Here is a 17,971-nt window from a genome sequence, read left to right on the forward strand (position 1 = left end):
AAATTATATTCAAGTATGTATTTTGTTAGAAAATTCTGTTGAGTGAATAATGCTAAGAATAAAACCAGACAATCAAACATTCTCAAATGGGGCTACTTTGTCCTATACAGCAAAGGAATATTCAGACGATTAAGTGACTTTGTGAGGAAGAATCTAATTTTAGGAAATTTTATCAAATAATTTGTCACATTCCAGATCAAAGTTTAAATTTTTTCATGAATTCCTCACACTCTAACTATTTGCACCTGGCACTGATGCTTTACGTTAGCTACCTTTCTATCTCATCAATTAAAATTTCTCTTATCACAAAGTACGAGTTTCCCAATAAATCGCGTAGTAGTCTTGCGGTTTTTGTTACTTATAATGTAAACGATGTATTTTGAAATAAAATAAGCTTATATTCCGTTAATGTTGTATGTCATTTAAAAGTGCGTTTTTCGCTCTATCACTTTTTTGCAGAACTTCAAACAGCATGGCGAAAAGGCAAATTCGCACAATTTTCTTGTTCCAGTTCAAACTAGGCCGAAAAGCAGCGGAGACAGCTCGCGATATCAACGACGCGTTTGGCCCAGGGACCACTAATGAAAGTACGGCACAATGGTTATTCAAGAAATTTCGCAGCGGTGAGGAGAGCCTCGAAGATGACGAGCGTAGTAGTCGGCCATCCGATGTTGACAACGACTAACTGAGAGCTACAGTCAACGCCAATCCACGCACCACTGTTCAAGAGCTTGCTGCAGAATTGGATGTAACGCCCATAACAATTTCCAACAACAAACAAATTCGATAAATGGATGCCTCACGAACTGAACGAAAATTAAAAAAATCGTCGTTTTGAGGTGTCTTTTGCGCTCCTTCCGCGCAACAATAACGGCTCATTTCTCGATCAAATTGTGACGTGTAATGAGAAATGGATCCTCTACGACAATTGACGACGTTCGGCTCAGTGGTTGGACCGCGATCAAGCTCCACAACACTTTCCGTAGCCAGCACTTCACCAAAAGAAGGTTATAGTGACTGTTTGGTGGTCAGCAGCCGGTGTCATCCATCACAGCTTTCTGAATCCGGGCGAAACGATTACGGCGGAAAGGTACCGCTTCAATATGAAGGGATCAATTCTCCTCCACGACAACGCCCGGCCGCACGTCGCACAACCGACCATGCAGAAGTTGAACGAATTGGACTACGAGACTCTGCCTCATCCAGCATACTCATCGGACCTCTCACCCACCGACTACCACTTTTTCACACAGAGGAAGTTGTCGAGAACTTCCTCTGTGAGAAATGCTTCAAAACCCAAGACGATGCCAAGAACGCCTTCAACGCCTTCGTGGCATTCAGAGAGCCAGACTTCTACTCAAGCGGTATAAATAAAGTAATTTCTCGTTGTCAGAGAGGTGTTGATTGTAATGGTGCTTATTTCGATTAATAAAGTTTATTCTAAGCGGAGTTATGTTTGTTTAACGGGTTAAGGCCCGCGTCGGTCCCTGGGGACTGACACTGAATTTTCCGTCTTTTTTGCATCGATTTCACCGGACCGACAGTAGACTTTTCGTTCGGAAAGTGTCGGCATTGGGAACGACAACAACAAAATTACAAAATGATATTTAGAAAAATCCACTATCGATTCGCTGGGACCAACACGGGCCCGACGAAAAGTTCATTGTCGGTCCCCTACTTCGGTCGGGGCTCAACGTGTTAAAGTTAATGGCTCAAAACCGCAAGAACTTTCTTTACGACCTAATACAACGAGACTTTTTTATTGTTGGAGGAAATAAGAAGGTTATCCGTAGAAATACCAAGAATCCTCTAGAACAGCGATACTCAACATTTTTTTAGAGGGACCACGAACACGTGTAAGCCATGGTGCCACTTAATGTCCGAGACTCGACTGCATTGTGAATGGCGAGAAACAAACATATTCAATATAACTCTTTATACAAACTTTAGGTAGTAATTACAAGGGCCGAACGCCAACGTTTTGCTATACAATAAAACGTCAATTTGAGCAGATTTTCAAATTAGCATTCATAACTAATATGAACTGTTGATTGCTCGCTGTCTAGAGCGGCACTGAAACACTGTACTTACTAAATATCCAACCTGTTTTTTTAGTATCTTCTAGTATCTTGAACGTCACTCTTAACCCGGAAACAATTCACGAATACACGAAAATTATTTGTTCGATCGGACAAAGTCACCAATAAGTAATTCAAGATTTATCAATCATGCAACCAGTGAGTTGCCAGCGGCAAGCATCTCGAAAGACCTTTTTCAAGGCCAAGTGTTTATTTTAGATCTCAAAATTGTCCTTTTTCAACGCTAGTGACGAATGAACTGAGAAGGTGTGACCCCTCACACAGGGTAAGTTGGTCAATAGTAGGCAGATTCTTTTTGAGCAGATAATAAGCGTTTTTTCCATTAGTAGTATCCTTCATTTGAAATTAATTAATTAAATCAGAACAAAAACAGTTAAGAAATATCATGTAGCAAGTAAAACAAAAATTCTAGCGATCGTGTCTCTCTTCCACTTTGTAGCACACATCAGAGATGCCAGGTTTGAAGACATGTCTTCATTTTGAAGACATTTGATTTTGTGAATACATTTGAAGAAAATGAATATGGTTTGAGTTACAACCAAAACTTCAAAGCTGAATTAAACAAATAGAGTTATCATAGTTCCGTTTTGGTGTGAAGAACTTTTCTCCGATATTATGGTGAAGACATTTTCTCGTACCATGTCAAGACTTTTGAAAAAAGAAACACCTGGCATCCCTGATGCTGCTCTCCGAATAGTGTCTGGACAGACAGGTCTCCCAATGATGCCGGCCACTTCGGTAGTCAATTTAGGAATGTTTGTTTTAGGGTTCTATCGAAATGTTCGCACAATTACTCGTTCATCATCAGAAGACAGGATACGTTTGTGTCTTCTACTCGGGAAATTTTCCATGGTTCTTTCGTATTTCCACTTGTTTATGATTTTCTATGCCGTATAGTTCTTTCGACTTTATCTGCCATTTCTTGCAATATCTTTCCACGACAATTCATATTGATTATCATTGTACGTGTAACAATATCTATTTCTTTCCTCTAACTTGCCATGTTGATAAAAACTATACACAACATCAATAAAAAAAAAACAAAAACCAACACTGCCCAAGCAATGGTTAAGTGTTGATACCAATTACTGACGAAAAAAAGTACGCTAATACTTAAAGATCTTACTAACAAGGCTAATTTATTCGTAGAGATTGAAGGTGTACACTATATTTTGCGATGCCTAGAATAGAGATTGTTTTAAATTTTTAAGAATAAGCAATTAGCAGAAAACTTTTCGCGGAATATTATTGCACGTACAGCTAGTTAAATGTGTGAGCAATTAATATACATCAAAAGAACCAATATAATCAAAATATTTTATACCAAATAAATGGAAAGTATCGTCAAGTAGCATTTGTACACTTAATTTTGCGATTGACTGTATGTGTTTGGCAGATTCATGAAGCGTCTAAAATGTCACACTGCTACATGTTGGGTAACGCCATCTTTTTGTGTCATAGAATTTCGTTGCTGAAAAAGGAATTACATGGTCTCAATGTAATTTTTCTGGTCTGGCTTCTGGCCAAGACACCTGCTATCGACCCTAGAACACTGTTAGTGATTGGAATATTATCCTGAATTACTTTACAAAAACATAAGTATGTTTTTTTTCGTTGCTCTAAAAATCACCCCGCAGACTGTCCAAATCACCCAACATCAAATTTTAATGTCCAACAATCATCACTTTTATTTTATTATATATTTGGAAGTTTGAAGCTTGATATAGTACGGGGAGCATTCAGAAACGACTATCAGTGATTTTTTTTAAGACACTGGCAACACTGGTTACGGTTGAAATGACCTCGGGAGCGCGTAGAGCGTGGTTTTTTGTTTGCAGAACAACTGTCAGTATTGTCCCTACACTCGTTTATAGCGGATGAGTATATGTGTTATGAAATAATGTTAGTTTTCACTTCCGAAGTTTTCGCTATGTGTGACGCGACGTTAAAAAATGAACAACGTTGTGCGATAAAATTTTAACATTCAAGTTATGCCACACCCTCCTCACTACCCAGATTTGGCTCCCTGTGATTTTTCGTTGTTTCCTGAGCTGAAAAAACACCTTAGAGGCCATCGATTCACCAAGAGTATATCAGTAATAAAAGTATAGGAGGCGATTTACAAGAAGCTCGGGGAAAACTTCTTTTATCAGACCTTCCAAAAGTGGAAAACTTGCTGGGAATCATGTATTTTATCGGAAGGGAAGTGCTTTTTTTTTATCTGTATTATAGTGATTTTCAACTCATTTGGCTGGTTCGTCACTTTTACTTCCATTTTTTTGGAAGAATGTCGGGAGTGAGAATTGAACTCGTGACCTTCAGCGTGAGAGGCATGGATGTTACCACTACGCCAGATCGCCTCCACGGAAGTGCTTTGAAAGCTTGTTATTTTTTTTTTTTAATAAATGCTTCTTTCGACTTTTGGCGATTTTACCGACAGTTGTTTCTGAATGCTCCTCGTAATAAAACATTTTTGATTGAAAGAAAGTACCTCAGTTTACAATGTGACTTTGTTTATTTTGTTTTATTTAGTATTGGCTTGGAATTATTAAACGATTTGCTTAGGCGGTCCAAATTACCCCCACTTACCCTACCAGTGCAAATTGAAAGCACCAATCTCTTGGAGCGCGATTATTGATTGCGGTGGAGTTTTCATCGTCGTGTAGAGCAAATACTCATAATATTTTAGAAAATAAACTGGCAAATAAACCAACGTTTACGAACAAATAATACAAATAATAACACTCTGATTTGCAGCTTCCTTCGATACATTGTACAATAAAAATATACATTTGCTTGTATTATTTGATGCCCAACTCCGGCAATGCGGCTCCAGCTGTAGGTGCTGGTCAATTAAAACATTTTCGAAACAATATTATACATATAATAAACAAACCGTCTTGATACATTAATGATTTTTTTTTTCTGGTGTCATTTACTTTCAATTGTGTGAAAATGTCTGAAGCGCATCAAAAGCTCTAAAAAGATGCCATGAGATGCCATGATTAAGAGAAGTTACGTGCTGTGGTTAGTTCCGTCGCTTCAAAGTTGCTAATTCAAAGTTGTCGACCACCTGGGTGAAGGAAGGTCAAAGATCTCCGAAGACTTCAGTGTGTTATCATATGTTTGTGATTCGGGTGAAACAAATCTTCAAAGTAGTATGTTGTCCTTACGATTGAACAAGATTTCTTAATAACACATCAATAAAACGAGAATCTTATACTATTTTTAAAATTATCTGACGCTTGTTCCAGTTCATCCACAAACCGTTTATTTCATCACAACTGTAAGTCTTATTTTACACATATGTTACACATACAAATTATCACTCATTTGTAATTTCACTTTCTCATGCACTTACGACGATTTTGATAAACGAATTTCTCTCTCGCGGTCTTTATTTTGAACGCTACTTGGACGACACTGATTTGTTTCTCTATTCAAAACAAAAAAAAAAAGAAATATCACACGAAATCGATAACGAACTGCAAAATCCTGTTATCAGTTCACACCGATGTACCATCGTAGTTGACAATTGCCACCTTGCTAGCACTAGTTGCAATTTCACCTCGTGTGGGTTTGGTGAACAGAACGCCCAATATGTGGAAAGTGTATATCACATAGCCGACAATCGCTAAAAGTATAACAAAAATAAACAAAACGCTTGAGCTAGAAAAAAAAGATTAATAAATGACTAACGAACCGCAAAAAATAAACATGTATTGGAAGTCTCGAATCAGTCGCTCATTGGGCTCGTAATTGTAGGTGTGAAGAACATCCTGTATCAGAACGTTAAGGACTTCTATGAGGAACAAATACTTGGCCGGCTTGAGGAAGCATCGATCTTCCCATTTCAATCCCGAGTACATGACGGCAAGGAAAACCAACCAGAGCAGGGCGAAGATCCATCTCACAACCGGGTAGCATCGGAAGGAATTATCTGCCGACGAAAAGAGTTTCCTTTTCAAGTGCGATGCAAAAGGGATCCAAAACTTTCACCACTATATTTACCTGTATCATACATCCAATTGTTATGCTTCGAGTAGAGGGCATCCACAGTTAGCAGCCATAGCTCACGGGCGGCGAAAAACAGGGCCCAAGCTAGAAACAAGTATCCGTGGAATTTTATAAATCTAACCAATTTCTGCTCCATTTTGGGCGACAAGAAATCCAACCAACGTAGGTTACAATAATCGACTGAGAGAGTCTTAGAGCGCGTTCATCGAATCACGCCCGATTGCATTGTTTGATTGGTTTTTCAAAGAACCCTTATCAGTGAACGATGATTCCTTTTCCGAAGCCGAAGCTGTAAGCTGATAACGGTGTCTGGTCATAAGTCGAGATACATGGGAGCGATCAACCGTCGCCTTGTTGATGATCATTAATGGCGGATGATCACTTCAGGGCGGAGAAGAATAGAAGCGAACGGCGAGAACAGAGGGGGATAACCAATGATACTGTATGGTTGTTGTTTGTATTTCGTAAAATAATTATTTACAAATAATGAATAATACAAGCTTGTTTTGGTACGGTCATCTCCGCTCGCTAGCTGACCCAGGAGTCGTCAAACTCATCGCCCAGCGTAAACTTGACCGGTTTATCAGAGCTCTCGATGTCGTCACAGCCGTCGCCGTCCGTTTCCGAGGGTCGACATTCGAATAATTTGTACAGGACGGCTAGCGTGAATCCAACATACACGGGGATCACTGGAAGAAGTAGTAATTATTCATAATGTGTTGTATGTGTCGGTTTGAGATCATTTTCGGTGTTTGCTGTGGCGTGACCAATTTTTTCATGGTTCATCCCAACATATCTTGTGTTTACAAATAATGACAATGTGACTATGTAATCTTCAAATTTCAAGACAAACTCAAAAGATCTATGTGGTATGAAGTGTCAATCGATATCATTGATGCTTGTTCAATTATTCATCGCTCGAAATGCATTCGCCTAACTTCCCTCAGCTTCTAGAATTGGAATGAAGTAACTAGACGATTGAAGTAAACTCATCTCATTGCTATCCAACATTTCGCTTTCTTATGTACTTTAGCGATTTTGATAAACAGATTTTCACTCCCATGGTCTCTACTCACATAGCTATTTGTTTCCAACTTATTTGTTTTTGTTAAAAAATAAGAACATCCCACTATCGAGCCGATGTTTCAGCTCTCGTAGAATTTTCTGATTTCGATTCTATACACAGCTACTGCTTAGCTCAAAATATTTACTAGGATCCTTAAGTGTTATTTTTTGGAAAGGGGATTACATTGCTTTTCACAAATGAAGCTTATAAACATTGCCAATGAACACTAGTGTATCATCAACTTAAACGAAACTAACGTTTTTAGAGAAAATTTCAACTTTGTATAAATTACTCGCATCAGTTTTTTATGTATGCTTAACCCTTTCGTTACGAGCGTCGTCTTTAGACGACATGAAATTCTTACTGCTCTTCGATTGTAAAGTCTTGAGTTGGCCGGCATTGAGTCAGAGCGGACTAAGTGATAAATTTGGAAAAAAAGATAATTATAGATAGGATCAAGATTCAATTATCCTTTGCTGTTATCAAATTACATATTACAAACAAAAATAGGAATGAGTTCATTTTGAATGATCAACGAAACCCAAGCTGACCTCCTGATTCTGAGGTAGTTTTTCGCAAAAAAACCTCCATCTGTCCACTCCGAATCAATGCCAATTCAATGGAATAAATCGTCAACGATGTACCTGATCTAGTGATGAAAAAATGAACTGTCAAACAATGCTGATTGACAAATGTCAAACAATGCAATGTGGACATCTCACTGTGACATATTATATGCGTGAACTGTCATGAAATCGAAACTGAAAAAAAATATTTGAAAATGAATTAACCTATACGCGTTCAAAGAGAATGAAAACTTGTTTTTATTCATGTTGTGAAATAATCTCTTACGAAAATTGTATCTGACGATAATTTTGTATTATAACGATAAGAGTATACGGGAATAAGGCCCATATACTACAGATGAGAAAGATTTTTGTATGGTAAACAAGTAAACTTTTTCAGTCATTATAATAGCTTGGTCGGGTGAGCATCAGCACGAACGAAAGCTTGACGTCTGACTGTGATTGTTCGATGAAATTGTGTTTGAATTTAGGTCTTTCAGTTGCTCAAAAATTCACGAACATCCCGAACTGGAAACCATAAGTGCAGGCCTCTTATTCGGCAATCAATTTACTTCCTCCATTGCAAAATTCTCTATATGACCAAACAACGAGTTCAATATTGTGATATTCTTGATTATAATGGTACAAAATGTTAGTAGTCAGACCTACACCATAACGATGCGCATTGGGCGCGAAACGATTGAACATTAAACAAACTAATGTTGCTTAGCAGCATTACTAAACGAAGGTTGCTTAACATTAAGGTAATAAGAGTCTAGATAGGAGAACGCAAACTTTGCATATTAGAATTATATTTAAAAACGTATTTAGTATTTATACAAGAAATCTCGAACAGCTCTTGAACGTTGAAGATATGATTTTTTTGTCTTCGACGAAGTTGTTCTTTATAAAATTTCCCATTTTTTCAAGTGAAATTACCCAAAAATGTCCAATGGTTATGGATAACAATGGCCAATATGTACATGATAAAAACTGATTTTCAATGATGAAAAATTTCATTCAGAAATTGAACAAAAAACGTGGAAAAATTTGTTACAATGTCAATACTGAAAACGTCCCATCGTCTTGAATATAATTAGTGGCCGGGGCTTTATACTTTATGAGCAGATGTGTGATAGCCGATACTAATTTGGATGTCACAAATGGTTCGTTTCTAGAACAGCCTAAATAACGTGTTATTCTCCGTTGAGGGTTTTAAATGGTGTCAGAAATCTAGAGAAAAGAAGGGACTAGTGATGATAAAAACTTTCTTCAAAGATTAAAAACACAATTTTGTGCTTCACACAAATTCAAAGACATGTATAAGAAATAAACTGAACAAACTTACTCTTCCGCCTTTAGGTAGACTTTCTAGTTAGAGGAAAATCGATAGAAGTAATATAAAGTTAGTAGGAAATTGAAAATGGGAAAATGTTACTAATGTTTAGTTCCGTTTCACAGAGAATAGGATAATAGAACAAAACAAATAACGAGTGGCAACTAAAATTTTGGATTTTTTTCGAGACTCCTCAACATGTTCAACAACAAACGAACTCAGAGAGAAATGAGAGTGTGTATATGTTAGCTCTCTCTCTCTCTCTCTCTCTCTCTCTCTCTCTCTCTCTTTTCTGCTAGTATTTTTTGTTTGTATATGCTTGCTAAGTTTTGTTCAAAATCCCGTCAAAACTAGAAGCATTTTGCGAGCGCGTTGTACAGTTCTACGAACTGCACATTAACTCGACAAAAAGTATACAGCACTGTCCATGATTGCATGGGAGACGTGATCGACAACACCATTAGTGTTGGGAAAACGCTTGTTGTTTTTTGGCCTACAAGCATAACCATGCAAACTTCCGATGAAATGATCTGTGAAATGAAGGATATTATCGGCAAAAAAGGGCCTAGGTGATTTTTCGGATTATAACATATTTTTTCCATTTGGAAAACGTTTGCGTCTATTTATGCGGTCAATCAGTCGTTTCAATGAGCATAGCTAGACGTAATCACCAGGTTGCTCTGTTTGTAGCGTTAAAATGCTAAGAACCAATGTTATTTTAATTTTATTACTGATCTGAATGTTTCATTATCTACTTAAAGATTTAAATGCAGAAATTTAGGTAATTATAACATTAAAAACACAATTGCTTCTCTTTGTTCATCGTGTTCATCAATGGTTTCTTATATTCATTTATTGGGAAACACTGAGTAATAAGACACTATCATGACAGACATGTTTGAACTCTACAAAGAATGTGATTCAAATGTAAATTTAGCTTATAGCACATAATACTGACAATTGTTGATTTTCGAACGATGTATGAAAGCTGTATGGAACTACGTCTGTTATACGGACAAACAGTGATTTTTCGGAAACGTTTTTTTCCAAAATTGCACAAATGTTTTCGAACAAAAAATGATTGTTTGCATGTTGAGCAAAGTATTACATTGTGTAGAATTCGAAACAGCGAAAAAGTCGGTTTTCTTCATTTTGTCGTTTACGTCTCCTATACAAACATGGGCAGAGTACAACACTTTAAAAACGAAAATGTTGCGGCTTCGACTGTTTACCTTATCCTAAGATCCCCAACAACTACTCGCAAGCAAGGTAGTGGAAGACCAGCCAAAATTATGAATCAGAATAAAGTGCCGAAAAGAGGAAAGAGCCCCAGAATACACTGAGAAACTGATTTCGACACTAGAATTCCTATACTGCAGGTTAATAAAAAATAGGAGGTTGTGTCCAAGATAAGACCGCATTGTTGACGTAGAACTACACAGTTATTTTATATAAGTCGCCATACATTGGTGACTTGGAAACTTCTAGGAATATTAACACTTCTCATTATTTTGCCCTATTCTCAAACGAAACGCTTATGTTAATATTACGGGCCTCGAAAAAAGTTGCATTACTTTCTCATGCTCGAGGGAAGCGCAGCTGTCACCCTTCGTGGAGGAGGTTTTGCTACTGGCAAGCGAAACCTAATCACATACAAAATTCCAGAACGACATTTACTTTCTTGGTGACTAAACAAGCGAAATAAACTCTTCTTGTTAATAACAACCTCGAAAACAGTAGCAATGCTTCATTATGATCAATATTAGCGCAAATGCAATCCTGGTTGAAGGCAGTTTTGCGATTGGCACGCGAACCCAAATAACTTATAACATTCCAGTAAGATTTGGCGCTCAACCTTACCGCCTGCTTCGCCATAATGTCAGTTTAATGCATTGATGCATTCTCAAAGGCACCAACGAAGCCCTTATGATGACGGAAAACCACAATGCCACACAGCTTGTTCTCTGCTGTAGCACCCATCGATGCGAATTCGTTGATGAGATTTTCAAGGGCGACCGCCTTCACCACCAGCGGGGGGAGCTTGATCCTGGTTGCTGCCTGGGTAACGGTGATTACATTTTCGAACGACGCGCCGAAGTCGCCTACTTCACTGTTGTTCGAGGTGGTGTCACACTTGCGAAGGCTCGGTTCAGTGCGAGCGCTTTTCACTGCACCAACATCGCGTGCAGCATTAGATGACGCTTGCCTCGAAATTTTATTGCCCTGGCAATGCGTTCGTTTTTTGCAGGGCTCAGCCTGCCTTCCTCTTCTTCTTGCTCATCACACACTACGCGAAGCGTCCAATTTATGACGCGGGAAGAAAAACATGATACGAATAACGCGAAAAACGAACTGGAAAAACCACACGACGATATCCAAGTTGAATTACCACTGGTGGGGTCCAATCTTAGATCGAAGCGCAGCAAAAGCAAAGTGAACTGGATTGCTCAACAGTCCGATGCCGAATGAAAGTTTGCCTCAGCGAGACCCACTGTTTACACTCTAGGCAAATACTCCCTCCCCTTCATTCTTCTACCTTTTCCTTCGTTCACGGAGACTTTGAATCCTACGATGTCCCCTCCGTTGGTCGTCGATAAGTTGCTCGTTATTGACAGCTCTGTTTGGGAAAGCATACAAATGGACAGAACAAATGTATGGGAAAATGGAAAGGCTTAAAGTTTTCACGAATTTTACCCATCTACAAACCAGGGGAATCTAATGTATAGCATATTAAACAAATCTTACGGAATTTCCGATTCGTTTAGTTTGTAATTCGCCAAAATCCGTTCGTGACAAAAATAGTTATTAACGTTAACTTTATTTCATAAAAACGTGACCTGTTTTCTGATTTGGCACCCTTAATGAAAGACGTAGTTCTACGTCAAAAATCAAGACAATGGTTTGTTTTGGACGACGGAAGTTACTTCCCTCTTTCGAAGACATTCCCGGAAACAATCGATGCTTTTTCTACTGCATCGCAGAATACATATACATTTGAACATAAGTTTGAACAGAAAATGGTGCTGTAAATTGCCATTTCCGAGAGTGGTATTTTTATGTCATGGCACAAGCCCTTAAATTCGGCTATCAATCAAGATGCATATCAGGACGAACGTTTGAAGAAAATTTCGATTCCGTTTCAACAAAAAACATCATGCAGATGTACAACACGTATTTCCGCCGGATAAAGCCGATTCGAACCTATTTGATTCCACAAATCTCAACCCGACAAATCTGACTCAGTGTCACTTAATCAAAGATTTTTTCGGAGTTGTGAGCTCCTTGGTGTACTAAAATAACTGGAAAGCAACAAATTTCAAACAGTTGATTGCGAGAATTAAGAGATGCATTCGCAACGTTGCCCGGATATTAATACGCTGATCCGTCCAGTGGACCTTTCTTCGCGTGTTTTGCTTTTTTTCTAGTTTTACAAGCTGTTCAGTTTCACCAGCCATTTTGTCTGATACGTGTGCATTTAACCGGAATCGGAATCGAAGAGAGTCTAAAACGCAGATATCCCCGAGGAATTTGTGAGGTATTAGGCTTGGAAGACACCTAAATTGAGAGAGGGAAAAGAGAGAAGAGAAAACTCATACGACACGCAAGTATTACATGCATGGAAACAATTGTGAAATAGTAGGAAACAATTGTGAAATAGTCCTCAATTGGTCGGAAGTGTGGTTTTTTAGCACTGCCCGGCCTTTGAGCGTATTCAACGTGTGAACTTAGCAATTGGCTCTTATAAGTGCGTAAAGTCCTCTAGATTTGCGAAAAATACGAAAGTGATCCTGTTTCCAAAAAAAAATTTTTAAAGGTTGATGTGACCCCTTTTCTTCAACCTAAGAATTACAGTGACATGATTTTTATACCTTTTTGTTATGAACAAAACATCAATTTTCACGGAAAAATCAAATAGAACATATTTGAAATTTCATTGATTCGAAATTGTCCATTGTCCATTGATCAAATCATCCAAAAGTGTCCGGGGAACGTTTGTCAACAGCCAGGGAACCTTGATCCGACGGAAATCGGAAGCCGCAGCGACGACAGAAAGAGTGGCCAGCGTCATCAAGCCTAGCCTCAACCTCTCCGTCCGAGATGTCATAAATAAGCCGGAAGTATCGTCTACAACTGCGCATCGAGCTAATAAACAAGCCGAACTGTTGACTTATAAGAAGGTAAAGATTCTAATTCGCGACAATAAACCATACAAAATGGCGAATACACGATCCTGGAAGCTGCACACGCCGCTTTCGAGGAAGTTCGATTGCGTTGTGATGGACGACGAATCCTACGCCAAGACAGACTTCAAATAGTTTCCTGGAAGGAATTTTATATGATAATCAGCAGGGAAAAGGTGACAGACACATTCAAGCACTTCTTCTTCTTCTTAAATGGCTCTAACGTTCGTAGAGGAACTTCGCCGTCTCAACTTAGTTGAGAGTTCTATGCCAAATAACACGCCTTGAATGCATTCTTAGTGGCAAGCTCTAGAATATTTACGCGTGATCACAGTGCAGCTCGGAGAAAATTTATTCGACGAAAAATTCCCCCGACCAGTACGGGAATCAAACCCGAACCCCCAGCATGATAATGTGCTACGCTAATCGCTCGGCCACGGGAGCACACTTGAAACTGTCAAAACAGTCGCTGAGAAAACTCTGGTTTGGTGGGTTATCTGTATCTGTGGTTTGAAAAGTGACATTTTTCGTACTCGCTTTGTAGTCCGTGCTAGGGAAACATGTTAGGGAGTGCTTAAATGCATGCGGGAAAAAAATACCCCGGCTTGCATGAATCAATAATTTCAACTTTAACCTTCTAAACTATAGAGACTTCAAAAATGAAGGTTCATTAGCCTCTAATATCTGTATTGACTCCTCGGTTTAGTAGTTCGTACACATACTCTGATTGCTCCTTTTATCGGTACAGAGATGATACAGCCTGCGGCTAAAAAACTCTTTAATAAACAAAAAAAAAATTTTTTTGGTGTGTTTAGTTTGAGGAGCACAGATCGGGCCAATCAAAACTTGTTATTCAGCCCGATCAGATAATGCTTGACATTTCACAACTATTCTATTGTTTCTTTCAAAAAAAAAACAAAATTCCATTCACTGTGATAGATGCATAGAAATATTTCTTATCCATTGATGCTTTGCGATTTATTAAGAAATGCTCGAATTAAAAGCATTCGAAATCTATCATTTTTTCCTACGTGTTCAGTATATAGATTGTCATTTTACACCCTCATATATTACTGTTAGACCCACGTCAACAAGAGAACATCCAGGCCTCCGGAATGGTTGACAAATTCATAAAATGTATTCACTTAGCTGACCTTTTGTTAATTGCAACGGAATGTTAGTCGACGAAAAAAAAATTGTTTTCATGGACAAAACTTTCACCGCTATATTTTTCGCAGAATAAAATTTATAGCATTAAAAGGTGCATATTCGAGCATAGCTTACAATTTTTTTCTTCTTCAAAAATATACTCATCGAAGGTGCAATTCACAAAACAAAACTATTGAGTAACACATATTTACAATACAGCATATTCCTTTTCAACCAGATGTTCACATAATCAGCAATGAATAACAAGGAATCACACGGAAAACAACACAGCGAATCACGTGTAATAGCAAACATTGTTGTCAATTTTTGTCGAGTTTTGCTGACTAACTACTCTGGGTATGGATGGCTGATTTGAAGGTCATCTCCACATTATAACGGAGGATTTTAGGGAAGTTTGCGTCCGAGATTTCCCGATAGGATCAGCTCACTGGGACTAAGGTGACAACTACAGTTATTCCAAGGATAACTGAATTTGAATTGTTCAATATGCAGTGGGGTTGTTGATTAATACCATATGGCCAGATGGAATCGGCTGCTATTATTTAGGTCCCTTTGAGTGTCACAACGAGAAATCTCTCTTCTTCTGGAAAATCATTAAACGCATTTGAACATGATCGACTGTTTGATTTTGTTTGAACCAACTCGAAAATTTACTAGCCGTTTCAAATGAGAATATTTTACGATATCAAAACTGTTGGGTCGAAACATGTTCAATGTCCAATAGCACACATCATTTGGGAAGGATTAAATATTAAATGGTCACCACGCTCCTGAATGCAAAAAGTCATAAGCTTCTTACCGACGAGAACAGCTGTGTCAACCGACAGCACCACCTCGTGGAAGCTTCGCCGCTCCAGTTTCGTCAGATGCTGCACCAGGATCACACTCCAATCGATGGCAAAAATAGTAGCGAAAGGAAATATCGTTTCCTTTTTCTCGAGTGCCATCCCCACGAGAAAAATAAACCCTGCGAGTATCCAAACCAGCGAGAATATCAGCTGCCCCAAGGGCCGCATCCGAAAGTATGTTCCGCCACTGGGTCGATCTAAAAACAAACGTAAACGAAAACACGAAACTCTGAACGTTACGAAAAATCTATCAACCTTTCACGCGGTCACGTTTGACCGCGTGGTCAAAAATAGCTCACCAAGGTAGACACCGCTGTCATCCAATGATCGGGTTTGTCGCAGGTCATCAACTTGTAACACATCGATGGCAAAGATGAACCCAAAGGTGAGGGCGGCCACTGCAATCGCGTATCCGTGCGCCTTGATGTAGCCGCTAAAAATCCGTTCCATGCTGGGAAATGCCCAAAACAAATATCGTTTTCTCGAAATACTGAACGCGGGACCCCGCAAAAGTGCGATGATAATCAAGCGCCGTTCGATCCGCACAAACTTCGACTGTTGACTGTTGAGATTTGCAATCAGGTTTCGGTGTGGCGGTAAATGATCAACCTCGAACGCGCACACGCGGTTGGCTGATGGGATGCTGCTAGTTAGAGCGAAAACATGCACAGGATTCTCCGCAAGGGTACGCAGTCAGCAAACGGAGCGATTATCAGCGGGACTTGCGTCTGTAATGCGTCAGAGTGCGGTATCGGGAAGGAGCCAGTACGAACGAGAAAGTGCGATGTAAACAGTGGCTTGTTTAAATATGATTATTTGGTGAAGTACTGTGCTGTGTGGTCATGGCTGTGCGTTTGGGTGTCTTTCCATGAATATTGAGCTCGCCTATGCGCTGCAATCAACAACAATCATTACGTTCAGCTCACGGTAGCAACAATTTTCCGCTATGGCAAACAAAATTCTGTGAGATTAGGAGCTGTCCACATACCACGTAGTCAGAAAAAGTACGGATTTCATCATCCCCCTCCTCCTTCGTGGACAATAGCGGACATATCCTCTACTCCTCCCCCTGTTGTCCACGTGGATATTCTACCATATCTCTTTCGGAAGAAAAAACTGGCAGTGGGTTACATCTGTGACATATCCGCAAGGTGGACGTGGGACTAACGTTGTCTTAACAATCAATAAGTATCAAGCATATAACTCTTAGACACCATATCAAATATTTCGTATTCTTCACTACAGCCATTCCATGCCAAACCGATATAGTGGTTCTCAGATTTTCGTGAAAAGTGTTATCAAAAATTAATTTGTTTAAAAATTCATAATTTTTGAAAACCAAACCAATTCTGATAATCGACACATCAAATTAAAGCCAATTAGTTACTCTTTTTTTTTTGAAAAATATTACATTTGTCAAAAAGTCGAATTTTGTTTTCGTAATTATCGATTGTATTTGTTTTTATAGTTCACAAGGTCTCGGGACCAAGGGTGCTATATTTTTTAAATATTTTTCTTTGAAAGCTGAGGATTTTTCACATGACATATCCAAAAATCAGAGATGTGTTTTTTTTTCCTTTTTAGAGTTGCAGTTTTTCAAAGTCAACTGATGGCCTGAAAAAATTATTTTCCACCTTTTTTCCAAAAATGACTAAAAAATGAAGCGCCATTGGCCCCGAGACCATGTAAACTATAAAAAGCAAATACAATCAATCGGTATCGAATTATCATCGATACCTCAATTTTCGCTAAATGCTCCGTTGAGATCGGTTGCAGAAACGAAATGGAAATGGAAGATAAAAGCTTATTGCATTGGCGTGTGAGCGTGACCATCTTCGTTTCACATCGTATTAACAATTAAATGGATTACCGAACGGGCGCCAGCTTATATAGGGATTTGTGTGATTTCGATAGCCTGTTTTCAAAGCTATTCTTGAGCTATTGAAACAAGTATTCGGGTCAATAATTAACAATCAAATAACTCTTGGACATTTTGTCTTTCGAATAAAGTGATCATCATACCACCCCGTTCAGACGATCAAGAGTTATTAGCGTTCAAAACCCTGCACTCCAGGCGTCACTATCTCGTTTTCGAAACATTGAACTTACACCCCGATGCGGAAATGAAAGACGTAGTCTTAAGTCAAAAACCAGGAAAATAATCGAATTGCGCCTAAATCGCATAAAGCTAGATTGTATTTTTGTCTTTGTTATCACCCGATAATCACCAAAAAAATTGGCGCGCGAAAAAAAAATTAAAAATTAGATGGGTCTGAGCCTAGAGGCACGGACGGGAGCTTGACGTAGAACTGTGATTGTTTGTAGTAATTGCATTTAAATCGAGTTTTTTCATTGTTCAGAAATGCCGTTGGTTTGTAGATGTTTTACCACTGTCAATTTAGCTTTGTGTGGAATACCTTTTTTTAGCTGGAATTTTTACTCTTTTAATACATCAAATGGAGGTCCTGGAAAAATGGTTTCTTATATTCACTTATATCCTTTAAACGATGATCCGGATGAGGTAGAATCTGGAACCACACTGTAACATGGATACGATGAACTCGACATTGTATTTTTTATATCGATGCTCAAAAATGTATACAAAATACCACTAAAGCCATTAACAAGCAAAATAAAAAAAAACGGGCAAAATAAAACATAATTAGGGTAAGAGACCCAATTATGGAG

General features: G+C 38.6%; 2 protein-coding genes across 2 annotated transcripts in view; both read right to left on the reverse strand.

The window, feature by feature from the left end:
• Window positions 1–17,971, reverse strand: part of LOC129768756 (bromodomain-containing protein DDB_G0280777) — a 324,627-nt gene that overhangs the window by 86,771 nt on the left and 219,885 nt on the right. The gene's annotated exons all lie outside the window — the stretch shown is intronic.
• LOC129768759 (uncharacterized) lies at window positions 5,345–16,090 on the reverse strand. Its single transcript, XM_055770622.1, has 5 exons — window positions 15,583–16,090; window positions 15,235–15,480; window positions 6,111–6,805; window positions 5,803–6,039; window positions 5,345–5,733 (listed from the first exon to the last, which is right to left on the reverse strand). Exons 1-3 carry the CDS (start codon window positions 15,731–15,733, stop codon window positions 6,645–6,647), a joined length of 558 nt encoding a protein of 185 aa, XP_055626597.1. The 5' UTR covers window positions 15,734–16,090; the 3' UTR covers window positions 5,345–5,733; window positions 5,803–6,039; window positions 6,111–6,644.

This window comes from Toxorhynchites rutilus, chromosome 2 (genome assembly GCF_029784135.1).
Source record: "Toxorhynchites rutilus septentrionalis strain SRP chromosome 2, ASM2978413v1, whole genome shotgun sequence".
Taxonomy (NCBI): Eukaryota; Metazoa; Arthropoda; class Insecta; order Diptera; family Culicidae; genus Toxorhynchites; species Toxorhynchites rutilus.